The sequence below is a fragment of the Haliaeetus albicilla genome, chromosome 9 (assembly GCF_947461875.1).
Source record: "Haliaeetus albicilla chromosome 9, bHalAlb1.1, whole genome shotgun sequence".
Classification (NCBI taxonomy): domain Eukaryota; kingdom Metazoa; phylum Chordata; class Aves; order Accipitriformes; family Accipitridae; genus Haliaeetus; species Haliaeetus albicilla.
The window spans coordinates 4,358,221-4,385,258 of NC_091491.1; the positions used below are offsets into that span (position 1 = coordinate 4,358,221).

At 43.0% G+C, this 27,038-nt stretch overlaps 1 protein-coding gene across 2 annotated transcripts in view; it reads right to left on the reverse strand.

The window, feature by feature from the left end:
* The window catches only part of VPS53 (VPS53 subunit of GARP complex), a 69,305-nt gene that overhangs the window by 13,852 nt on the left and 28,415 nt on the right, over positions 1-27,038 (reverse strand). The window contains exons 9-18 of one of the 2 annotated variants that reach the window (XM_069791044.1): positions 26,438-26,581; positions 25,156-25,298; positions 24,368-24,509; positions 22,704-22,802; positions 19,147-19,241; positions 13,854-14,096; positions 12,235-12,382; positions 11,201-11,283; positions 7,494-7,572; positions 2,401-2,549 (exon numbers count right to left, since the gene is read on the reverse strand). In XM_069791044.1, the coding sequence (XP_069647145.1) occupies positions 2,401-2,549; positions 7,494-7,572; positions 11,201-11,283; positions 12,235-12,382; positions 13,854-14,096; positions 19,147-19,241; positions 22,704-22,802; positions 24,368-24,509; positions 25,156-25,298; positions 26,438-26,581 (1,325 nt within the window). Of the gene's footprint in view, positions 1-2,400; positions 2,550-7,493; positions 7,573-11,200; positions 11,284-12,234; positions 12,383-13,853; positions 14,097-19,146; positions 19,242-22,703; positions 22,806-24,367; positions 24,510-25,155; positions 25,299-26,437; positions 26,582-27,038 lie in introns of both variants that reach the window. The other variant, XM_069791043.1, reaches the window with a different exon arrangement.

Sequence of the window (27,038 nt, forward strand, 5' to 3'; positions counted from 1 at the left end):
TACCCACCACGCGTGGCTGTCCATGATGGACGAGCCGCTTTTCTGGCGAGGGGGAGAGCTGTTTGTTTTTCCTGTCTCTCGGTTCTAATCTCTTCCTCATTAAGGTCAGGTCACAGACTTCCCAAACACATCCCGGCATAGCAGCCATGGATTCGCTGCTGCGGTTTTTGATTTCAAAGGATAAGGATCGAGGTGCAGTGAGAACAGAGCCCCTCACCCTGCCTGCGAGTGCCTCCTGGAAAGCTGGCTGCTTCTCACTGTTTCAAGGGAGTGAGGGTTGCATTTTGGTCAAAACAAAGCAAATATGACAAATTAGGTTAGAGGATTGATGCAATTTCTGATGGCCATTTTTCTTCTTCCAGACTTGGCTCAGATCCCTCAGTTTTAAATTTAGTGACTTTAGATGCCTTCTCCCCTGTGGTCCTGTAACTCAACACTAGCACTTTATACAATCCATTAATGCTGAGAAGTGGCTGGCAGTTCAAAAAGATACAGGCATTAACATACGGAGAAGCACAATGCCTGTTAAAAGGATTTTCAGCGTTGTGGAACACACAAAAGGCCAGGCATTTATACTGGGCAGGCCAGCATATTCCATAAGAATTCAGAGCTTCAAAAATACAAATGTTTGTACGCATTAAAATGTCGTAAGCGTTTTAAGTAGACCAGTGCACCCTTACCACTGGGCTAGTTTGCCTTAAAACCATGTTGTACAGAAGGACTCTAAATATGATCTGACAAAAACAATCTTCAGGAACCAAATTTCACTTCTACGCCTGATCCACGGAACAGTGAATTGAGGACTGTGTCTTAATTTTAATATGCTGTAGATCAGAGCTGTACTTGTCTTAAAAAACGTTTTGAAGTGGAGCAGCAGTTTTGCAGGTTTCTGTGCTCTTCTATGGAACAAGCTGTGATGAAGGCACTCAGCTTAGATGTGAACTTTTCTCAAACGTGAGAGCTGGGTATTTTATCTGGAGTTTACTTGGTATGTGCTTAGCAATAAAGTTAAAAGGGAGGCAACTAAGCTGAGGTATTAAGAGTATGCTGTGAACAGCTGAGTAAATGGGGGGTTTTATTTATCACCATGTTAGCAATATAAAATTCAAGCGTAACCACATAGAAGGCTTAAATGCAATAAATTTTCACCAAGATAGCATTTCAAACAGTGATTATGGGCGACGTCATAATATGATTTATCAGTAACTGCTCCTTAATGCAAACTAATGAGTACCCTGAGATAGAAAGGGGGAATGAAACTCTCAGGCCAGCCTCCCTGTTGCGAAACCTAACAGTTCTCAGGAGAGCCTGCTGCATCCTTCCCTGCTGAAGCAGGAGCTGAAGCTCCAGTCTCAAACCCACACAGTAACTGCCAGGCCATACAGTTTATTTCAGGATGATTAGCTTATTACAGATGAATGAAACGTTAAGGTATTTTAGAGTGACACATGATATGCATGGTACTGCTCCAAGTCTACCAGCATAGTCACATGCAACACCAAAAGCAGCAGCTACAATTAGCAGAGTCCTCCTGAGGGTTTTTCTTGGGGCATTGGCATGCAAAGCTCAGCTGGCCACAGGCAAACAGGGAAGGGTTCAAATTATCTTCCCAAAGAACTGCATTTTTGTTTCAGACACATCACTTCCAAATTTGGATGTCCCAAGAGATGCTGGAGAGCTGCACCCTCAACCCTGAATCCAGAGGCAAGGGGCATTTCCGTCTCATCTTCCAGTTCTTTCATGCTGCTCAAGTGACTTGCCAGGAAGACACTCGTAATATCCCCCAAAATCTGAATGTATATTTCCCCTCCTTACTGAATTATTTTTGCACAAAAAATCAGCTTTTAGACTCTGAAGGTAGAATATACTCATCACACATGCCCTCCTTACAACAGTGCTACAGCTATTAGAAAAGTTATTTTGAGGCAAATTATGCACTAAATTTCTCAGTACCTGGAAGCACTGCAGCCTCTTATCACTGGAAGGAAAAAAGGTTCCCATAGCAAGAGTCATGTCTACATTCAGACATTCAAAGTTTTTTAAAGATGTCCAACCCAAAACTTTCTGTACTTGGCAAACAGTAGACAGTGATCATCACAAAAGTTTATGGGGTGGTTTAGGCACATAAAGAGGAACCAATCAATACAAATACCTGAGAAAAGCTGCCTCAGCAGGAAACTTCAGACATGAAATTGAAAAATCTTTTAACCTTGCCAGCAGCTGCTGGTGTTTGCTGCCCTACCCCACCTCCCTCTGCGGTCTCCTTGGATGGAGACGGTCTTGACCCAGACACTAACAGCCACTGATGCTGCACACTAGAAAGCAAATAGATTATCATGCACAAACAGACTAGTGAGAACCAGAGACCTCGATAAACTCTGTGCCATGTTGGTAACTTACTTTGCAAATTTTATACAGAACTGAGTGAAATACTTTCTTGTGGAGGCCAGATTGTCACGGATGATGGGGACATTCTGTTTAATGTGGAGAATCACTGAGGTGACATAAGGACTCTGGTCACCAACGTGTTCCACGTTCTGCCACTGCATCTGCACAAAGGGGAAAAAACAACCAAAAAGACTGCTTAATTCATTAAGATTCAAGCAATAGGTAAGGAAAACCGTACAAACTTCCTGTCAAAAGATCTCTATGGAATCATCAAGAGACTGCCTCTGCAATTCACCACCAAGGTCAAGTTCTTCGTCACTATACTGATTGAGCAAAACCCTTCCACAAGATACAAAGAAAACCGAGAGCGGCCCTTTCTGCACCAGAGCAGAGAGAGACTGTGACCGGTAACCTACACAAATGGGGACCAGTAGGATTAAAAAAGCTTTTGGAGCATGCCAGACTGCCTTGATATTTAACAGTTTCCAGTTTGCTGGGATGAAGTGCCCCTATAAATTCTGATTACAGGCATTTGAGAAAAATATCTGCAAGCTTGCAAAGTCTGGATTCCTGTATGGCAGCCAAGACTTTAATACTGGTGAGACTGATGACAGATAGATGGAAGAGGTAGAAATAGTCTTGAAGTCCAACGCACTCTACACCAGCGTAGCTCACACTGAAAACGCTTCTGGTGTACAAGCTAGGATGCCAGCTTCAGCTCATCCCAAATACATGTAAAAAAATACAAAACAAGAAGAGTTACTCAACCTCCCATTTTGTTTTCATTTACCGTCAGCAGAAATGCAAGAGAATAGCCCCTGTGAGCCAGATGTGAGACTCCCTTGACTTTCTCTGAGCCTTATTTGCAGTACACAGGGAGTACACAGTATAAGTCATGGGGGGGGGAAGAGGTAATTGGGTAAGGCCTGGCCAAGCATCCATGTATATAACAAAGTCTCACTCAGGAACATGAGCATCCGAAAAAAGCACTCTTAGCCATGCTACTGTTCAGACACTACGCACTCTGCAATGTGCTCCAACTGTTTAGAGATGCTGCTCCTCATGCTTAAGATGAAACAGGAGGAAAACAGATATGAAATGAGGATAGGAAACAGGGCACGTGGAAGATGAGCTTTTTCTTTTGAGGAGGTGTTTGTCCTCAAACTTGTTTTCTCAAGTTCTGGATTTTGAATGTTGTTTTTTATTCCTGGTTTTAATTTAATTACAGCTACTTTGTTCACTGCAACCCAGCTGATTCAATTCCATCCAAACAACATGCAGCCTAAGTGACTTGATGGGCAAGAGAAGCCAAATTCTTTGCAAAACCACAGTGTCTGAGAGAGTCTACACGTGTCCTACCAAAGCTGTCTTCATTTAAACCAACCAAACAAAATCCCAACCTGCTCATCTCAGATCACCTGGGTAGCTAGAAAGGATATCTCTCTCATTACCTGCTCTACAGGTTTTCATTCCGTCTTATTTTCACTTGGAAGACTGCTCAAGAGACAACTGCTTTTCTACTCCTCATGGTACTTGTCATATCCAAAAAAGATACTTTGTGCCTGTTTCTCTGAGGGACTCACACATTCCCAGTGCTGGCCCTTCTCGATAGACAACGATCCTCAACCAACAGACCATCCCCATATAGTGGGAAGAGCCAGAAAGTGGGAAGGGACTGCTGTGTTGAATTATTGCAACAACAATAGAACAGTAGCTCTTTCATTTTGTTGGTCTTCATTCCAAAAACAATACTTTATAACCAAACTTTTAAAGCTTGAACAGTAAAAATAGTCCTTTGTGTGTGTATGTGGGTGTGTTTCAACCAAAAAAAACCCCCAGTAGCTGCAATGAAAGACATAGTACACATACTGAAAAGTAATCAAAAGAAATATGAGCCCAACTCTTCTGGTAAAGCTTTGTTCCTGTCATTTTAAATTTATTCTTCTTTTTCCCTTGTCCTATGTTTTTCTTGCGATATCCACATAGTTTACATACACAAGCTGAAAATGAGCCCAAAGAACAGGAGCGGCGAGGCTTTGCACTCGCTGGCCAAAGGCAGAAGCCCAGCGCACGGGGCACCCCGCAGCACCCGAAAGGCACCTGCGTGCCACAAGGACACGGGGCGACGCGGCTGCCTGCGAGGGCAGGACCCGAGTTTGAAGACCTGGTGCTACCTTCAGAGCTGGTTTTCACAACAAAACCACCAGACCATCAAGATTTTAGGGTGCTTTCTTAAAAAGGGGAGGAGAAGAGAGAAACCCTGAGCAAAACTGGGGTGGTTTGACATCTAACGAGAGCTGCACTACCTTCTGGGCATAGCGGGGGCTCAAGAGCGCTCCTGGGTCTGCCTGGCTGTGGGTCCCCATGTCCCCACATGGCCCCGTGTCCCCAGAGAGCTGGGAGTGGGGTGGCAGGGCCAAACGAGGAACCACCAGGTCCCTCATCCATGTCCAGCACTGACATGAGTCTCTAGCAAAAGGGGTTGCTTCGTGATTTAACAGAGGATGAATCGGTGTCCAGGTCTCCCCGTGCTCAGTAGCATCCCACTGCCAGCTTATCCTAATGATAAGCTCCGGACTGGGCAAGGGGAGCATCTGTAACTGCCGGGTCAGCATCTTCTCCCTTGCCCTCATGTCGCTCATGCAGAAAGAGGCGAGAGGGAAAGGAAAGCCAGTGGGTGCTGTGGGCAGCAGATACTGCTGCCTCCGAATCTGCCTCCGTTGTTTTCTGACACGAGTTTTGGTTTGCGCTGTTGCATGCTGCACCTTGTTTGAGGGCTAAAATGCACTCATGCTGACTTTTAATTAGCAGCTGGCAGCTCTGATTGCTCTGCTCTTGGGGTTTTCATTGTGTGTATTGCAGAGATTATTAAAGCTCTGTGTTTAAGCGCTTGCTGTTGTCCACTCAGTTGTAAGAAGTAGGAAATTGCAGCTGTGCCAAAAGGTTTTAGCAAAATATAAAAAACCAGCAAGCGATCAACATGAGTCACTAAAATGTCCCCCAGCCCCACTTACAAGCACAGTTTTACATATAAATCGATGTTTAATTCAGCAAGTAAATCAAGCCTTATCCAGTGCAATCCATAAACTTAATTGGGGCAAAAATATCCCATGCAGATCAGCAGTCCCCTCATTCCAACAATTAAAAATAAAGCACACCAGGCAATTTAAGCACCTGCTACAGATCAGTACAACACATTCACAGTACTTTGTTATCCAGAATATGACAACAGGGGTTTAGGGCAAATTCCTCTCCTACCCCACATCCCAGCTCCCCGTCCTACAGCCGTGTTTAATCATTCTACACCTGCTGTAAAGTTTGAGTAAAGATTATCACCTACAAATTTTGTAATATGGGGCTTTCTTGTCATTTACCATTTCTTCCAGAATACACAAGGTAAAGAATCAGGGAAACTGAGCACCGTTCCCAGCTGAAAGCAATATTCACGATGCCATTTTCTGTGTTAAATCTCTCAAAGTGGCCTGCAGCCAAAGTGATTTAGAGGTTTAAGTATTTCTTAATTTACCTCTATAGTTACAAAACATATTTGCAAGGAAAAAAAAAAAACCAAGAGAGTCCAACAGAGGACTGGGGATGTGCAATCTTGCAGGACACGAGAGTGAAGTAAATGAAAAGAAGTTAAACAAAGGAAGAGCCCTAATGGCGCAGGGGTCTTGAGTCAGACATGCCTTCCCAGTAAAGGAAAATTGGAATGGATCAGCCACGCAGCCTTTACTCCTTTAATATAGACTGAAATTTTACACTTCCAAATACTAACTCTGCATTTAAATAATTATATGTGTTTCTTATTCGACTGTCAGAGTAATAACCCAGCCCTAAAGGAAAGGGAAGAAGAGGGTGAAGGAAAAAAATCTCTTCCACCAAACTCAGGTCTAGTAAAAAACACATAAAAGTGACTCTGTCTGATGCAAATAGTGGAATGTGTGCACAAGTGACAAGTATTTATTTAGCTAATTTCATAACACTTAACTTGTTTATATATCATCAGTCCCATCACATGTGCTGCATTTTACCAGTGTTCCAAAGACAAAAATAAATGGCCTACCAGCTGCTCCTTTCTCAAGGTTGTGGTTTACTTGGGTATAAACAGTCAGAGCTAAGTGATTCAAATACTACTACACTACGTACGTTCAGGGGATCTAAGGAACTGACATGGCAGACATGCAACACCTGAAGTGCTGAGCCCTTCCCAATGGTGTTATTTTACTGGGAAAAAAAAAAAATCCTCTTTTCATTTGGAACATGTACAAGCTCTATTACCAGCTGCATTCCACTTCAAATATTAGCTGGGGGTGGCGGGGCTAGTTACAGCTGGAATACATCATAAAGCAGAAAGCTATTAAAATTCATGGCAGCGAGACAGTGTGTTGATCCTAGAAAAATGGAGCTCTATGTTTAATATTTCTAATTAAAAAAATAGTTCAATCCACTTTTGTTGTCTTCACCTCTGTCTAAAGCAGTCTGGGTTTTCACAATACTTTGGCAAGAAAACACAGTTCTGTGTTTCAAACGTATAAAAGCCAGCAGTGTAACTGCAACAAAATCCTTAAGCACTAATCACATGGGCCTCTCTAGGAATGGCTCCATATGTCCTTGAGAGGATCACAGAAGCAATAGGGCTCAATCTCAATTCCATATTACCCTTTGAGTACCTCCATTTAATAGCCACAAACAAGCAGGCTAGTAAAACTCCTTGTCAAAGAACACAAAGAGGATAGCAAATGAGAAGGTGTATTTGAAATTTCATGCTAACAAAAGTTTTCCCAATTTTAAAGGCTCCACTGGCATTAGGAGGGGAAAGAGAAAGCCTTAGATACTTACAGAAAGTATATTTGTTATCCATGTATTTTAACACGCTGCAAAAGAATGAAAGCTCTAATCTGAATGATAGGAGTTTTTGGAGTGAAGGATATATTTATAACTACAGCGATTGCTGCTCTAAGAAGCAAGAAGAAATCAATAGATGGATAAGTCTCAAGGCAGCATAAAAGGATGTGTCATTAGTGAAATCAAGCAATCAATGCAAACAAGGACTCTACGTGGATCTTAAGACTACCTCTTCCCGAAACAAATCCATCCCCTACCTTGCTCATAGCAGTCAGGGCAGGGTCACAGGCTGCATCCAGGTCCTGCACTAACAGCTGTATGCTGTTGGAGATTACACTGCAAAAAAAATCAAGCATGAGTTTTAGAATAGTACTCAGCAACACAGTGCCAGAACTGGCTTATTTGACTGTGAAAGGAGGAAAATCATCTACTAGCTGACAGTAGCATTACGCTGTGAATACATATGGCTAAAACTTGTACTGAAAAGAAGCCGGGAAGATCTGCGTGCGGTTCATCAGGAAGCTACACAACGGGCTTTAGTGTAGAGGGGACATTTTTACAGTTGACCTGTCTCTGTTTTGACACATAGAAGGGGCTGGAGATCAAAAGTGTCAGATGGGGTAACCCCCACCTTCGCATCAGGAAGAGGAGAAACCCCTGAGTATCGAGCCCAGACTGAGATTTGGCTTCAAATTTAATCCAGTCTGCATAAAACCAACATTTTATCATCTCTCCACTTATTCACAGTCAATATTCTACTACTCACAGAAACTTGCAAAGAGGATTTTAAAAAGTACATCTGTATGAGTTCTGAACATGTCTCCCATTTGAGAAGATCAAGGCCGATGTCTTATTTACACTATGTCTAGGATTGCCGCCATCCATTGTTTGAGTTTCTCAGAGACATATACCAGACTAAAGAACACATTAGTCAAACACATTTCCCTTCCCGCCCCCCCTCTTTTTTTTTAAACAGCATGATATTGCTTAGAGACATACTTGATGCCACCATACGATGTGCATAAAGGTGCAACCGATCCTAAAACAACAGCCGAGAAACACTGTCTGCAGCAACTCAGACCACCCTCAAGGGCACGTAACCCAGTACTCGCATTACAGACAACTTCTGCTAGAACTAACAAGTGACTGTGTTTCACTAAGTAAGTACAGTTTTTAAAAACAGTGTAAACTTTAAATCTGCCACAGATGCCTGTTTACAACTTTGGGATTATATATGTAAGAACTGGATTTTACTTTTGCTCTTTCTCATGATGGTAGCACAGATGGGAATTGCAGATCTGTAAGAAATCTGACCAATGCTTCCTCAAACCATCTTTCCTCCCCCTCATCTTCTTTGTGAAGTTCTGGGTACTACTCTGGAGTTCACTGTTCAAAATATTTTTAAGTGTCCACCTGCTTGTTGAGAAATATCACCCACTCTTAACTCTGCTGCTGGGATCTGAGTGTTGTTCTTCACCACAACCCACAGAGGTTGTCTATTCCCTTTCCTAGGGCTCCAGCACATAAAGTCTGGAACAAGATGCCAAGTAAAAGACTGTTCCTTCAGAGCAATTAATGTGTTTGTAAAACCAAACTCATCCAAAATTAGTTGGAAAAATGAGCATGGGAGATGAAGTGACTACTGGCTTCAAGTTTACATGACCTGAAACTTGCATTGGCATAAAAAAAGCCTGCGACCATTTCTGCTGGTGCCACTGCTTCTGGTGGGCACTACAGGATTTAATCCTTTGGGGGATTCCACCAGCTCAAGCAATGCCAAAGGAGCGAGACTGAAATAACTGTGTCTTGGGCACAGCTGACTCCTGCAGGGCAGCTGCTGGCAGTGACTCGTAGGAAAGGGTTGTGGTTCAGCACCAAGACAAAACACAACCCTCTCAGTGGAAGAAAAGCAACTTCATCACTAGTCTCCACATGTCGGGAGTCTGTCCGAAGCTGGGTCACAAAGTACGTGCTCTCACCTGAAAACCACAAGATTGCAAACAGGGAGACAAACCTATTTATTTACTTTTCAAAATAAATACCTCCTGTAGAGGGGTAACGGTGCAGCAAGAAGCGTGTTGCAAATGCAAAGCATCATGACATGCCAAGAGGGCCTGGATCCTGGCTCTGCTAGAAGCCACTTCAAATCTTTGCCCCCGGCAGCATGTAACAGTACTTCAGCAGCAGTTAATGAATCCTCATACAATCCCTGACAGATGCACAGAAGCTGATAGATTGGGAAGCTGAGGTCATAAACGAGCAGTATAGTTCTAGTACAGCAAGTGCTTACTATAGCAAAGTCAACGCTTCAGGCCTTCAAGGGGTCTCTAAATGCTGCCCATAATCTCACAACAGACTGACAGGGCAGGGAAGTGGGAATCATGGATTTCTGGATTTACATGACAATAATTTTCCTTCTGTGGAGCTTCAAGAAGAGCTCATTATTTTTCCCACATTTCCTCAAAATGCTTAGCCACCCCAGGGGTAACCCCCCCACTGCTCAGAGTCGATCGCTTTATACATATTTGGGGTGGTTCTGCACTATCCTTTCTGCAAATGAAGAAACACTTTCCAGGGTGTGTAAGCAGCAACATTTTATCACTTTCTTTATGACCGTGCCTAACAAGACATCAAATCCCAGAAGAAACAACTTGTTTGGTATTGAATGAGCAAATGCCAGAGAAGTTTATAGCTATGACTTACACTGACAGAAGACTGGACAAAGCGCTATACTGGAACAGACTGAAAGTCAATTAAAAAGCCTTTGTTACAAGATACATCAGGCTTGTCAGTTTAACATTAAAGCTGTCCAAACCAGCAAATGTGAACTATACGTTTAAACAATTTCCAAAACACATCATACGGGCTGCCTACAACCAACCACCTCACGAGGCAGCCACTGTGGAAACTGAGCAGTGACTCAAGGTAGCTGGCTCGTGCTGAGAAGGTCACGAGAAAACACAAAACTCACCCTCAACTTGTCCATGTTAAGAAAACCCAATCATATGGCATATTTTATTTCTACTCCCCAGCTACCTTGCTTGCTTTGGCTTAGTGGACACAGCAACCCTAGCTTTTGGTCAGGGATTCACTCTTAAAAAGGTCTGAGAAATATCTAAAGGGAAGGGAGTTTCTGCAACCTGGAATGGAGCCCGAGACCATGTGAAAAACCTGGATGGAGATTCAGTGGGATCCTGCCCACTGGAGCAAGAGATGAGGAATCACAGGAAGGAAGTCTTCTGAAAAAAATCTTACTGCTATCTGGGCTGAATCTTTGTTTTATGGAGAAGGAGAGCTGGTGATAGGGATTATTTTCCCAGCTTTGCCAAGGTTTTCTTTTGTCTGATGTGATATTTTTTTGCCTCGATTTCCTTCTCTCAAAAAATATTCAATCTGTTTGTCAGGGGTGGAAAGGAGAGGATGTTAGAGGGGAATATTTTTAGCATCGTTACGTGAAAAGTTATTTTAATGAATGATAATCTTCTCTCAATTATAATCCCCAAATATAAGATTGGATCAGTCTTTTATGTCCTCTGAAATGGGGTTTGATCATACTGACAAGGCTGCTGATTAACAGTGGGAAGTTAAAGCAGGAAGGAATGTACTGAAATAGCTTCCTTTCTTGAAATGTAACAGCCACCTCACAGAGCTGCCAAGATGCAAATGATGTCTCAAATGGAAACTCACTGTTTCCTTTCCCCTTTCCAGTGCTCTTGTTCCTTTGGCTAGGACGATGGGGAACAACTACATCTAAAGTCTGTACTACTGCTGCTCTCGTTCTAGCCAAAGGATGACCGTTCCTTCACCAGGGAAATGCCTATGCCTAGGCTGCGTATCTGGGTGGGTCCTACTGCTGGCTGGGTCCTGCGACACTGGGATCTTGGGCTTGCATTACTCCAGCACCATCTGGCTGACAAACTAGGATGTTTGATATATTCTGGGAGGATGCATCTGCTGAACATACATGCTGAAAGTGTCCATCTCTCCCGTCAGGTTGATTCTCTCCACTAGACTTGCATCCACTTTTTCTTTGAGTTTCTCTTCCAACTGTTAGGAAACAAAACAAGCAACAGAAAGATCAGATTTCTTTCTTGGAATGACCATTCTTGAAAACTTATGTCCTGGAAAAGTCAGCTTCTTAAAACCTAATCTGTGCCCAGACCATATCCAAAACTCAGCCAGTGAACACTGGAAAACTCTCCTTGTTGGACACCCTGGACATATTGATCTGCCAGGATGGCCTATGGTGGCACTGTATCCTCAAAGAAGTAAAACTCCAAGGTCATATATGTAACTCTAGTATGACATGCTAATGTACTAGCTTGACACTGTGGCACCTGTCCTGCTAATAAAGATGTTTTTCAACACCCTGCCTGTGCCCAAACTGCAGAGGAGGAGGATTGCCAGTTCTAGTGGTGGAGAGACCTTGATACAGCCAAACATCACAGCTCATCTACTAACCTATGGCATTTTGAAAGCACCTGAATGCAACAAGCATTGTGGCTGCAAAGCATATCAGCATAAATACCTCCTCTCTTCACTCCACCTTGCTCCAATATTTCATGCAAGCATTGTCCCAAACCTATTTTGAATTACTGTTTTTCTTGTTTTTATAAAAGGGAGATCATGAGCAATGACAAGAGTCTTTTTTTTTTTTAAAAAAATTGGTCCTCTATCCAAAACAAATTATGTAACAAGTATAAAAGGACTGAATCCAAAAATGATGCTGCAGAGCTGGATTACAAGCGAATTACTTTTCTCAGGTAGAAAAAGCAAAATCACTACTTTTCTTTCTTTGAAATATAGATTTAATAATGTAGAGTTCAATAATCAATGGGATACTGTGTGGAGCAGACACTACTACAGATATTTTAGTACTTCTGACTCTTCCAGTCTCCACAGCAGCCTACTCCTGAAGAGGGAGCAGCACAGCATCTCAGGACACAAGAGGGGCTGCTGCTGGGTGCAGTCTCAGAGGTGCTGTAGAGGAAAGCTCACCTGCTGGGTGGTCGCCAAGCAGTACTCTGCAGTACTTAGGATGCTGCAAATGAGGCAGAGTTCTTCTAAAGTAAACTTTGCCACTTCAGAGCCTTCCTTTTCTTTCAGCAAACTAGTGATGGTGAGCCCACCGCTGCTGCTAGTTGTCCTGGAAAAAAAAAAAAAGACAAAACCTCTAGGGCTTTCAGGTGTACAGACACACACATTGCAAAATTACTACTAGATTTCAATGCCATAAAAAGCCCTTATGACCACAAAGTACAATGTCCTGTGCAATACAGGTCAGTGGCATTCTAGATCAAACCCACAACTGCTATTTTGGTTAAGGAAGATCTTTTAGAAAGACAAACAGAACTTTGTATCAAGTCTGTAGGCAAAGGACAACTCACTCATTCACAACATGCTAGATTAGGATGCAAGTGGAATACAGCTTTCCCCAGCTAGCTTCACCTTCACTGCCAGTTACTCAAAATCTAATTAAAGATTACAGAAAAATCTCAGTAACTATCAGGCAGCTTGTCATATTTATCTTCTCAGTCTTAAACAGATGTCAACATGCATTTGAAACTTTGGTAACCTGTTTTAAAAACTGATGATATCAACACAGTAAATTATAGAAGATGTGGCTTCTTTCCACTGTCTTCCAGTGATTAATGGCTGTGTATCAACAAAGAAGGACTCAGAACAATTTAGAGTCAGGAAATTCCCTACCTCTCAACTCTTTATAATCCAAATCCATTAAAAAATAGGACAGTGATATTTATCTTGGACAGCAAAAATGGAGCACACAAAAAAAAGTGTATAAAGAATGCAACTGAGGTCTGATGGAGAATGCACATTAAATTTATCTTTCCACTTGTCTGGATGTAACCCTCTCCCCTTCCATCTGTAAAATATTTTACTGGTTTCAGAAATTCGTTCTGCTGCTCCCAGGTTTACAAGGGAAACAAGCTGAAGATGGTAAATAGCATCCAAAATTATCTGTAGTTAAGGTTGGCAATATCTGAAGGAGCTCCTTTAGCCTGTATACTTATCCATATTGGTGTAAACTCATAATGATTTCCTTTATTTTCACTGGATTTACATTTAATATTTTATTCGTACATCTGTAAAATGTTACAGAGCAGAGGGAGTTACAGGTAAGCACTTTAGCAAAACACAAATAAACCACCTTCACTATAAATTACTACATGTATAACGTTGAGCTAAGGTAGCTAAGAATCACAGTATGAATTGGTTACCCAAGTAGCAGAGTAAGTACAATTCTGAAAGCCAGACCTCTCTAAAGAGACTTGGGCTGGCATTTCAAAAGGAATTTAAAGAAACTGTAAATCTGACTGCTAATCAAAGCCAAATATGAAGCTATCCTCCAGGGGCCCTTAAAAAGAAAAACAATCCCGTGACTGTCCATTTGGTCTCTTGCTGTTTCTCAGTGAGACAAATTGAACTATTGAGAAAATTATGAAGTAAATGTAGTCATATTGCTGCTACGTTGTTTCTTTGACAGTGAAACCTAAGTGTTCACAAGCATGTATTTATTAATTATGTTTACAAAGCATCTGCTCCTCACTGGAATGTCTCACCAGACAGTGCTGCAGCATTTGGGAAGCGAAACTCACTTGGGCAGGTTTCCAGACAGAATTTTCCAGGCGTATTCCCGAAGGTACTTCTGGAATATGGTGGTCAGGGCTATCATCGGCTCGCCTGTGCTGAGCTGGGAGCACTGCACCATGCACTTCTTGTAGTACACAAAGAGGTCAGCACAGCTGGGCAGGACGGCTCCTCCTTCGTCCACATTGGGTTTGGGGGGACCTTGAGCCTTGAAGTCAGCCACAAACCTGTCAATCAGTTCGCCGAGATTTCTGATGTAGGGGAACAACAGAAAGATATTTTATTATGTTGGGGGAGGAAGGGGAGGGAAGAGACAGAATAATGCTTAAAACCAGATGCCCTGTCTTGTGATACCAGCAAACACATTCAGATTTTAGCAGTTGGGTATTCCACCCTTTCTCATCTCCACCCTCTCAGCGCAAAGCTCATACAATAACGTGGACTGAACTGATGAGTAACGACCTTTTGTACTCAAAAGTTTTAGTGGCAGCTTCAATCTGTTCTCCAGTCACATATAAAAGCTCATAAGTCTGCCAGGACTGGGTTCAGCACATTTGATGCAAGTGCATAAAGCATATGCTCAAGTTTCATTCCTGGCACTGGCAAAAGTAACAGTCGGGCTTCCCATATCAGCGGCCTCTGGAGCAGACCTCGGGGAATATGGCTTTTAAAGGGATGTGCTCAAAATGGTGTGCCATTTGCCATTTCTTGGTCCCATTTGGATACCACCTGGTTTTGCACAACTTCACACGTCCTTTAAAGAAGTTTTATTTAGCATGAGCACAAAGTGCACTTCCTACTTAAACTCTTTTTAAAAGCACAAAAAGCCCTCCTATTGTCTCCAGTGATTCATTATAACCTGATCCTTACTCAAATACTTTGGTCTTTAGGCAACAATAAACTTCACTCCACCATTTCATCACAACAAAAAGGCTTTTTAGCATGGCAGAGGGCCAGAACCATCAATACAGAACCAAAGAAGTCTTCTGATCTTGCGGAGTTCCTCTGGTCCTACTCCTCCAGAGACAGCACATCCGTGTCAGGAACCAAGACCAGCTCTCCTGACACCGGAGCTCAGCTAAGTGGAGTAACCTTTGCCAGACGAACTAAATTACAGCAATAAACCTCCTCCCCCAGACACAGAAATACATACAACCTTCCACAAGGAAGTTTGGCTTTTGAGGAATATATAGACATTTCAGATGACAGAGTGGCACTCCGCTGACCAAAAGGAGTTGTGAAGTTCCTGTATTTTATATTCCCATTTCCACTACGGTCTTAGCTCCACTTCCCCCAGCTCTCCCCTTCCCACAGCACAGCCTTCATCCCTCTCACGGCTGAGTGTGTAACGGCTGTGCTGTGCCATGATCCAGGGTACCTAAGTAAAAAGCCAAATTGTTAGAAGGAGAATGGGAGAAGAAAGAATCTGAACTGTAACTCCCACAAAAAACTAAACTACCTTTTTTTTTTAAAAAAAAAAAGGCATTATTTTATAGTTAATGTATTATCATTATTTTTCAGAAACAGACTTATGTGACAGAATTGCAATGCTGTCCATAGAAACGAAAAACCTCCTTTAAAAGCCTCTCAAAGAGTTTCAACTTGGAATGTTCTCCTAATCTTAGGCCAGCTCACAGGGCACCCAGCACAACACAAGAGTTCATGCGGAGACTGCATTAGGGTCTCCTGGGATGGGTACAGCGTTACCGCCAGCACCGATGGCACAGCGGCTGAGACTCTTCAGCTCATTCTCACTTACTTCTGCCAACGAAAGGGGAAAAACCACACCAAAGATGAAAACTTTTCCCCAGTTTCTGTCCTTTCTTTCTTTTTGTCTTGTGAAAGAGAAAAACCACTCTGATTCCAGTTTACCAAAGAACTCACAACAACACACAAGTAGAAAAGGTGGCCTGTCTCTTTCCTGATAAACTTACCGATCGCTGCACCAAAACGGTTGAGTTCCTACCATGGATGATCCACTGGGCTAAACTAATCTACAGAAGTGTGCTTGCAACATCAGGCCTTTAAATCATGAAGCAGGGCTCTTTGGCTTAAGCTAGGCCCATAGGCTATTGCAAAGACAAGTAGCTCCTCTTTTCACGCTTATTGCTTGCTGCTTTGAGTACTTCACATAGCTCTGATTCCACAGATACACACAGTTCCTCGGCTTTGTTACAAGAACTGTAAAAACATCAGGCTGCTCAACTGATGTGATAAATCTCTACACTGGCATGAGCAATTGAACACTGAACCGAAGCACTGATTGTATTCGACCACAGTGAAGCAAAATATACCTTCCCCCGTAGCTGTAGGAGAGCCAAACAGATGGCTGCTGCAGGAGGGCTCACACGTGCTGCAAGCTGCAGCATTCCTTCAGGTTCTCAAATAAAGCGGACGTGGCTTGCTCCTTGTCAAAAGTCCCACTAAATTAAACAGCTGCATTTCCACCTCTGCATCCGCGCTTTGCTCCATCTGGGCAACAAAGTAGAGCTTTCTTAGCATTCACCAGCCGCTTTTTTTTTTTTCATTCTCTCAGTCTCAAGACGCAGTGAGGAATGTCAATGGCTTTTGTTTCTTTATGCTTACTCCACATGTTCTCTTCTTCTCTGAGGCAAAGTGAAACGTATCTACATTTTCCCAGTCCCCCAAGGTCTTGTCAACTGGGATGCACGAGCAAATGCAGCTGTCCAAAAGAGCTGAGAGAGAAGCACTAAAGCTTCATGCTTGTTCTGATCCTAACCTGGACAAAGTGCCTGTCAAAGGCAGGCCATGAGGACTGCTCTTATTTCAGCATGGGATTGATACAAGCAAAACATCAGAATATCATGCACTAAGGGAACTAATATATTATTAATGCACATTTCAGTTGACATCAATCAAACTTTCACATCAGTCTTAGTTGGCCCAAATGCAATACAAAGGCTACCAAACTTTATGTGGTACAATGGGAGCACAAAGAATTTGGCAGAAAAAGCTACTGGGAGATGAAACATGGAGAAGGCAGGAGAGCTACACAAAATGAACATTCTCTCTATACAGGCTCTGCAAAAAAGCTCACAGCAAATTCTCCGGTAATGCAGATGTGGTATTTCCTAACAGTAGCATATTTATTGGGAGCAAGAACTCTCCAAATCTAACCGAGACAAAAATATGAAATGAAATCATATAAAGGGAATTTTATTCTGGTTCTTAAATCCTTTCATTCCTATATTCCTCTTTCTTTTTTCTTTCACTCAACCTATGCAGTGTTTTTTCTGCATCTCTGGCAATCATGAGAGGAACTAGGCAACTCCTCAGCAGCATGAGAGAACACGGTGCTTAGTAAGTCAGTCTGTTCAGTGATGTGAACAGCTGATATCTGTTGGGCACTGGGAAAGGGCAATGGCATCGACACACCTGGACCACTTGTAGGATAGTTTCCATGGACTGGGTATTTTGGAAGCCCTTCTGCTCACGAAGCCACAAACACACACCACAAAGTGCCAGTTGTCCGAACAATCTGAATGCACACATGCATTTTAGCACACTTAACCACGGCTCTGCATACTGTCATCACTGCAGACCTGACAGAGCTCTTCCTTCACTCCACCAGAACAGTTTAGTTCACACGTGTACCTCTTCTTTGTGGTCTGTCGGAGCAATGGGAGCGTAAAGACACATATCCCGAAGGGGTAGAAATGAAATCTGCTTTGCTGTTAAGAAATCTGATATTTACACTGCAGCTAAGGGTGGAGAGCAGCACCTTTAAAGTCTTTCAGGTGTCTCCTCTTAAATTGCTACAGATTTTGGCACTGTGTTTCTTTAAATGGGTATGGAAACAATTTTTCAGAAGAAAAGGTCCAGGCTGCTTTTTGCCACAGACTTAAGGCAATGATGAATAAAACTGTCACACTACTCTCACTATTCAGAGCCCAAACATACAATTAATTATCTAAGCAACGCCTCATTTTCAGACATCAGCAACAGATTCCTGAAAAGTTCAATCAAAGGGGGAAGAAGAGAGAAAATCATAAAGGAAAGCGATTTTTGGCAGACAGGGGCAGCATGGGGAATACTGTGGCAGTTTTTCTTTGAACGCCTTGCAGCCTGTGGCTATAAAGCTAATATAAAACATCTCAGGGTTGTAAAGGAAAAGGGAAAAAAAAAGCAACTGAAAGAGCTAGGAGCACAGTGGGGTAGAATTACCAAAACGGGGATTAAAATGGCCCCCAGTGAGAAGGGAAGAAATATTCAAACAAGTTGGTGCTCAGTTGGCCGAGGGCAGGGGGAAATATCTGTTTCCCTTTGTTACACTGCAGAGCGGAACCTAAACCCAGCATGACAGACCATTGTGCAAGGTTTTATTTATTTATTTATTTTTAAGCATAAAAGGTTGATGGGACATGGGAAAGCTTTTTCAAGATGGCTATCTTGAAGTTTGGACAAAATCAGGACACTACGAGCCTCGAGTTATGCACTCTCTCATGCGTAAGTCCTTGGAAGATAGAAGGGCAGAGACAGATGAATTACATGAGGCAGGCACCAATTTCTCCTTTCCAGCCACTAACCTGCGCTAAAAGACTGTATTGAACTTTTTTCAACTATCTCCTCTCCCAGTTGGCACTGCAGTTGTTACAGAGATGTTATTTAAACCCTGGTGTGAATCGAGGTGCACAAGAAAGTGTGGTGAGAGCTCTAAAAGCTTCTCAGAGCTCTAAGCTGAAAGCTCCTTTCATTCAAGTTATTTTGCTGCAAGTCAAAGAGGAAGACGAAGAAGGGTTCCAGGGATTAAAGCCCCTGACAAAGTCCCAATCTGTGAGTGATGATAATGTTATCTTACAGCCAGCTCATCTACAGCAGCTTTCATCTAAGGATCTCAAATAACTTATTTCTATACAGCAAATCTTGAAACTCCTCTACCACGAAGCCACATGTGCATTTTACAGAAAAAGCAAACCTGCTATTTGTGGAAGACATGAGACGAAAGGCAGGCATATGTCTGCAGTGGGAATTGCAGAGGCAAGAGAAGCAATTTCAGAAACACTATGCCTCTTCCACAGAAAGGCAGCAGGCATCATTCCTGCAGGCCTTTGCAATTACAGACAAAACCAACATCCACAGCCCTCTGAACGCTCATTTTTGCCCAAGCAAAGGTCCCGCTCATTCTATCTCCCTCGAACCATGAATACTGCTACTGATGAAATTAGAAAGCAGACTTCCAAGAAATTAATCTTCTGCAGCTTGAGTACAGAATCTAGTACAATCCAACTGTAATACACATTCAAAAGCAAACAAACCCAAAATAGCATGCTGTTTACTCACTTGTCCTGGGACTCGATATACACATAAAGGTGAGGCTCAAAGCACTTGGAAACAATGCCATGAAAAGGATTGTCAGGGACCTTCGGCTTCTTTGGCTGTAAGAAAACATTTAGAGTGTTGGTTTCAAACCTGCCTTGTAAGACCTAGAAGAAACAGTAATGCAACAGCACAGAAGGATCTAAGTCTTTAGAAATATTACAACACAGAGATTTGCTATCAATCAAAGGCATATAATTGACAGTATATACAGGGTCAGTATGTCTGAGTCTTCCCTTCCTCGTACAGGGCTGTTAGTATTCCAAGGAATTATCTTTTCACTTGTAAAATATTTTTATCCTTAAAGAGACGGCTGCTCCATGCTAACAGATTTCAGTTGAAGAATCTTAATGCAGTTTGTAAATAAAACCTTGCTGAACCCTTCGAACAGTAACAAGACTCTACTAGTCACCTCTGAAATGAAACACAGCAGTTATTTGGAAGCAACATTGAAAAATCCCAACATTTTAGAACATTAAGGACAATAACTCAAAGTTACAGACTTCATCTGGATGAATTTTATTTAGATAAACAGCATGTAATTACTGGAGGAGCTGGAATTATACAGGCAACATTACAGGACTGCTTTCACCGTGAAACATGTTTCTGGGGATGCAAAGACTTCTATTTTAAAATCACATTTAGAGCATTAAGCACATATGCCATTTGGGAGTCATCCGGTTTACTCTCATTTTAGTTTAGTACTGCACTCTACACAGTGGCCAAGCACATCTCACTGAAGCCGCTGGGACTACTCATATGCTTAAATTTGTGCATGTTTAAGTACCAGGCTGGGCAGGGCCTTTAAGCTCATCTTTGCCCTACAGCTAGATTTTTAATTTATTTTTTTTTTTACCGATAGACAATATTTCTTCAATATTTCTTGTTGCTTGCCGGCAAGCTGACAATTTTTCACTGCCTGCAAAGAGCGCTGCAGTGACTCTGGAATGGAATTCTTGCCTCTCTCCACAAAAAGCCAGGATCAGTTCCCAGCCAATGAAGATACGAATTTTTCCAGTTGAAATTTTTTTTTAGCATAAGAAAAGCAAAACAAGAGAGCCTAAAGAACGTACTCTCCTAAATGACAGAGGAGGTGGCACAAAGTCATTTGCAGAAATAGCAAAGAATGACGAGGCAAGCATTTCTCAAGTGTTCTCAGAAATAATTAAGACTCAAAGACACAACGAATACTAGCATATGGCTGCAAACCTAAAGTGAGCGAACGGTTTTATGGAGACCAGACCACCTCTATGAGACTGGCTTCATTAACCTTCTAAGAGCATGACTGGAGAATGTAAGTTTTTACAGCTTTGGGACAGAGCCACTACCCAGCATTCTCCGCCCAAGCCCCTTTGCCAGTGCCTGCCCATTTCTGCCGGATGCACACGCTCATCGGAGCCGGGAGGAAAAACAATAGGTGGTAATTACAAAAACCCCCTAGTTGCCAAGTTTCCAGGATAGCAGCAACACAAGGTTGCAGATTCATGATGTTTACGATTTACCAGGCTGGAAGAGCCAACTCCTAATGCAGGGCTGGTTTTCTGTGTGTGCGCGTGTCTTTGCATCATGCTGCTCCCAGCATGTCTGGTGGAGAGAATACTAAATCTTTTAACAGTAGCAGTGAAGCTGTATTTCTGAGTGTGCAATCCTATCCAAAAGCTGCAGATGTTTAAGCTATTTCCTCCTTGAGTTTGATGGAAATAATAAAAGGTTACTGTTGTCACAGTAAGGAGGTCTGCAGCTGGCCCAGTTTCCTTTCATTACTATCCAAAGTAAACAGATTAAAACGAACTGCTAGGATCACTAAAAGAGGCTCTTTTTTAACATGGATTCCCCCCCCCAACTCTTGTGCTCCCTCTTACACTCCCAAGTGTCTTGAATTCTCAGGACTAGTGTCTTGGGAGAGCCTTACCACTCAAAACTCTTCATCTTCAACCCATCCAGTCCCTTCTCTTTTTCAGCTAGTGACAGAAGATGAGACCTCCAACGTGAACTCACCAGCACTAACCACCAGATGTTGGCAGTTTGAAACTGAAATAGTGGGGCTTACAGGGGTCCCATTTGGCAGACAGGCGCCTGCGGGGCAGCCGCCCTTGCAGCAGAGCCCAGTGCTGCATTGTGAGCATTAACGCAGGGAATACCCAAAAATAGAGGGCAACCTCACCACAAACTGCATTTCAAGGGATAGCTCAATGGATGGCTTCATACCAGCCTCCCCATGTACAAGGAGCAGAGCAGTTCCTTTCTCCGAAGTACCTGAACTGTTTCTGGCCAGGGCAGTGCATTCCACTGTTCACTAAAACCAGCCCTAGACAGCCTAAAAAGGCTTTGCAATTTATCTCTTCACCTGCCTTCTAGCACTACTGACTTATCCAAGGATGTCGTCTCAGCCCAGCACTGCACATCAGAGCCAATCTTCCCCCCGCTATTAGATCGCGGAAAGCAAGCTCTTCACAAAAAATACACCACGCAGGTGTCTCCCCAAGTTCCCAGTCTCTGGCTTCTAGATCACTGATAAAGTCTGTCCAACACCAACTGTCCAAGTTGTATTTTAATGGAAAGAGCAAAACTTTGCTTAATCGTTCTATTTCAGGACTTCTGCTGTGGGTGGAAGGCAGCGGGACCGCCCTGCTCCTGTGAAAAGCTGGAGGGGATGCAGTGCACCAAACTGTGCTGGTGGAGAGCTACCACCCCCCAATCTCCCCAGGGGCACGGATCTGAGTGGGTCCTAGGGCTCTGGTCACCCATCAGGATATGACCTGTAAATGTCCCATTTACTGGGCTGTAACTGAACAAAGAGAGGGTAGTACCTTCCGCAAGCAACAGTTGAACACTTAGAAAATGTCTGTCTGGTGAGTAAAAAATATGGGGCTTACAGGCTTTGATACTGGTGCCAATTAAAACAATTGTGTTTACTATTCACTCCTTTAACGTTTGCAGAGGGCTTTGGAAACCCAGCGCTTTTACAAGTGGTTAGGTGTTGCCTGCTTTGCAGAGGTAATGGATGAAAAACACTATAGAGATAAAAATCCCAGAAGTAATATATTTGGAGTGAAAATCCAGAACTGACACTTGAAAGTTCAATGAGTTGCGGGGTGACTCCAGACTTAGTTTGCTTGGCTGACAAGGCAAAATATTAATTGTAACTGCTTGCAGTGGGAGCTTCTTCTGGGATCTGAAACCCCAACTATGCTAGTTCATCTTTCTTTGACAGAAATCCTGTAGTTACTTTTGAGCTGTTGCTGCATGGACTAGAACAGAATCCAACTCACTCTCATGTGGCAGGATTGTCTCCGCGCTATTAACTGAAATAAAGATTGCTTTGGTTTCAGTGAAGTGAGCCAGAGCAAACCACGCTTGTACTGGGAGCCTGTATGCTGCACAGAGGATCAAAACTGTGCTAAATTAATTGCTGTGAAAACAAACCTTTCAAATCAATGTGATGGGAAAAGCTTAGGCACCACCAGAGATTTTGACACAGAGACTGCCTCACTGACAACTGGAGAACTTCAAAGACTTACTTTGTCCGTATCACTTTTCTCCATCACAATCTCATCTGTCTCTGTCCCAGTTTCATCCTCCAGAAATGGGTTGGTGGAGGGAAGTGGCACTTCTGCCTTCTTCTGTTAAAAAAAGAGGAAGCTCCTTAGAGAACAGTCTGTTTTGTCCCCTCTGGCACACAGCTCCCTCCGTGTTTTGCTTTACTAAGCCCTTCAAAGCACTGTACAGCAGTTTGTCTTCTTCAAGCAGAGGTGACTGCCGGGTGCCAGGTGGTGCCTCTCCATCAAGGGCAGAGCTCCCTCCTACTACAGGGCTAGAGTCTGGTTCCCTCTCCATCGCTCCACCAGCACGCTTCATCTTCAGCACCCTCTTACAGCCTGCTCTTCTTGCACCCACGCTCACCCACTCTGCCTGAATCATCCCTGGAAGGGGCATTTTGACCAGCACCAAATTTCTACTCTCAAACCACACACTCCAAAACACGTCGTCTCCACCGGGAGGACCCGTGACAGCAGGCCCCAAAACTCCGCCGCTGCAGTAAATCCTGCATTACTGCTTCCACCAGACTGCTTGTCCCCACTGTGCACTCGCCAGATAGCCATTTATAATTATGGCCTTCATTTTGTGTATAAAACAGGTCAGAAGATGACATCCAGAGTGTAATAGCCTCTAGGCAGCTTAGAAAGGGGGACAGAGAGGATTTTCTTTTATTTCAAGCTACACCCTCCCCCTCTGTTTTTCTCAGTTATAACAGCTTCTGTGCCTACCTTCTCCAAAGGGATAACAACCCAGTGAAGCCAATTTAATTAAAGCTGCAAATTTCATACGAAATTTGTCAGAAAAATAAAGCCATATTCTTGAGAGACTGAAATTCAGCCAGGAGGCAAAACCTTACAGGACTTCCCTTTTTAATTAGCAGCACCTACTTGTCCACAGCAAATTACAAGTGGGTCCAGCAGGCTTGCCTCGTAGGCTGAATTATCATATCCAAGTAGGCTTCAAGACACCAGCTCGACAGAGAAGCCAACCTCAAACCAGTGGCTTCTGAGCCACACGTGGACTCTGTGCTCCCAGGGCACTTGGCTGGCAAAGCTCTTGGCTGCGGTTTCAGGCAGAAAAAGCACAGAGATGACCCTAGAGATATTCAGTGAGCTGTTTCTCTTGGCTCTACCTTTACAATCTACCAAATGAGAAACTGAAAAGTAGAAGCTACCAACACCCCTGCAAGCAAGACTAACCCAACAGACAATGTGGGATTGAAAGATGGTACCATGTGGTGAACGTGTGGTAACTAGAAATGAAGAGAAGAGGGGACTTTTAGTTATAATGTGTCATCGACATGCAGAGAACAAATATTATAATGCAGTTACCATAATTACTTTGTGGTTCTCTGTAGCAATGTGGCTTCAGCTGCAAACAGCACAGGAGAACCAGAAAAGTTCACAACCAGTGTACTTTCCTTGTTGTGAGCCTTGTGCCATCCTCTCTACCACAGTCTGCAAGACCAAGAATCACTTTCCTAACTACAAGCCACTGAGCACAATCACACTAAACACCCTAACCTGCCAGTGCAAGAGGAGGCTGCAGGTGACACCTTTTGCAGTCTCCCATTACCATAGCTATGTGGCTTCTTTCTCCTGAAGAAGCTGTTGAGTAAAGGGTTGCTCTTTAGAAATCCCCTTACCACTGTCCCATCAGCTAGAGTGCAACCTGAGAAGCGTTTAGCCAGAAGTCCTTCAAAGTTGGTTGTCCTCTGAATTGCAAACAAAAGCAATTTCACCTCAATCTCCTTTGCTCTTGTGCGCATTATCTTAGCGAGCTCTGTCCTGAAAGAGAGGGGGGGGAAATAGAAAAAACAAATGTGGTTTTCTATAAGAAGAAAGATCTGAAACCTAACACTGTAATTCAGTCTATTCCCTAGAGAGACTTTCATCACAAAATTCAAGCTAATTCCTAAGATGCTCTCTAACATAAAACTGCTTTACGGATCACATTGCAAACATAACCACAGTTGTTTAGACCTTTGTGGGTAACAGGATCCCATCTCCTAACAGCCAGCGCACCACTGCAGCCAGGAAAGCCCACAGTATCAAACCTTGGGAAGCGCAGCGTCTCTGACTGGGGTCCCAGAACAAAGACAATGGTGCTGCTGGGACTCCAGCTGGCACCTTCCTCTGGTCCCCCATCTCTGGCTGGCAAAGAGCACAGTCTGAGGCAGTCACACCATAGTCAGCTCACACTATTTCACTTGGCCTCTAATATTACTGATTTTTACCTCTGTTACATTGAAAATTGATTTCCACATCATCTCACTCTCTTAAAAGTATATGCAGTTTTAGTGATACCTCTCAGGGTTTTCACTCTAGACTCCTAGAGTAGATATACAATCAATTTGGCAAAAGACAAGCCAACCTTTTGTTTTTAAGGAAGGTGACTCTGCTGGGAGGCATCGTGAGCTCCCCAGATGCTCACCTTGTGACGTGGCAGAACTCCACAGCAATGCGCTCCGTCATACACCACTCCTGGGGAAACATGCGCCCGTACTTCTCCTCGTAGTCCACCAGCTGACGCTTTATCCAAGCATAGCGCCTGTCAATCTTATCCAGCCAGGCCACCTGAATAAGACGGAGAACATCATCTTTAACAGCAGCAGCTGCTAATATTCAGCCTGACTGTGTAACTGTGCTGCTGTAGTTTCACAGAGCAGCTTGGGCTATCAATCAAAGCTAACTTGACCACTATTAATAACACTTTGAATGCTAACAGTCATTCTTCAAAGTGCTTAAACACATGCCAGATTGAAAACCCTATCTTGTGCGAATTAAGAGGGCAAGTTCTGTTGAAAATGAGAATAACAGTACTCCTAAGTCATGTAGGTACTATTGAAAACTCAACCCAATAATAACTCCTTTGATCCCACCCTCTTTGTTTCGCAGACAGAGAAATTGAAGTCAACAGGGGGATGAGAACACAGGAATTCCTAGATTCTCACGTTCAGCTGGTTTTCACACTCTGGGGACTGTGGACCCACAAACTTCACAGGAATTCTTACAACATGAACAGGAAGGGATTTTTTCCCCCCAGTATTAGTGTTTTCTGGTCAAAAAGTAGAAAGATTAATCCAAAAAACTTTGATGGAAAAATGCTATTTAAAATGAAGCAATTTAGCCTTTTTCTCCTCTTTGTCAAAAACTGTCAAAATTTTGAAACTGTTAAAATACATTTTGATCCAAAGTTGGTTTTGGTTGGTTGGTTGTTTTTTTTTTCAAATCCAAGATGATTACAGTAAATTTTTAAAAAGCTGTTAGCATCAGGACAAGAAGATTAAAAATTAGCTACAAAGATTAATCCACTTCCTGGAAATCCCCCCCCCCATTAGGCATTTGGGGGTTTTTGTTTGTTTGTTTGGGGGGAGGTGTGGCTTTTCAAAGTTTTTGGGTTTGCAATTTTCAGAGTTTAATTTTTCAACCCTTTACAGTGCAGAAAGTATACCTAACTTGAATTTATTTCTTTACTATACGAGGGGAAAACATTTCCAGTGCTGATACATGAAACTGAGGCCTAAGGTGGGAGGAAGTCATCCTGGCAGAGATGACATTGACTCCCAACTCAACAGCCCGTCCATGTCACACCCGCAAGTCACTGCTTCCGAGCCCTCAGTTTAGAAACATTTCACCACAGGAACCTGTGGAAACGTGAACTTTGTGAACGCCAGCAGAGCAAAATGTGAAATCCAAATGTAAGCTTCCCTTACATCTTGGTTTTCCTGGAAAAGGACCAGATACTCTGAGAGGTGTTGTTTAATAAATTTCTTGATGATTTCCTGTTTGATTCTGGGATCCAGGACATTGGCGACTAGACACGCATCACGTAGGACATTGCTGGGTCCACCAGGCCTCTATCAAAATAAACAGGAACAAATGATTTAAGGTTAAATAGCTGAATGGGTGATTGTAAATTGTACTACATCCAGGTTATCCTGTTTTTATCCTTTCCCATTATTCTTCTCTTTTTGATGCTTCTGCTGCTACTCTATATTATCACCTCTATGTCTTCCTTCTGTTGAGTGAAAATTTATCTTTCTTCTGTAGGATGAAAATTGAGCTGCTGGCCATAAAGTTGTTCTGTAGCTCAAGAGCCAGAAAGCTCCCTACCACAGAACAGCAGCCAGCTCCGTCTACAGAAAGAACCGTTGTCCTGTCACTTCTCCAAAGCCTTTCGTTGGCCCAGATGTTCTGAAGAACAGCTAAGAGAAGTGGCTGACAAGCGGGACAAGCAAACCCCTTTTCTGCAAACCTGAAGGCCAAATTAATGGGGAAAAAAGCAGTCTAGAGATGATCAATTTGCAACACTAA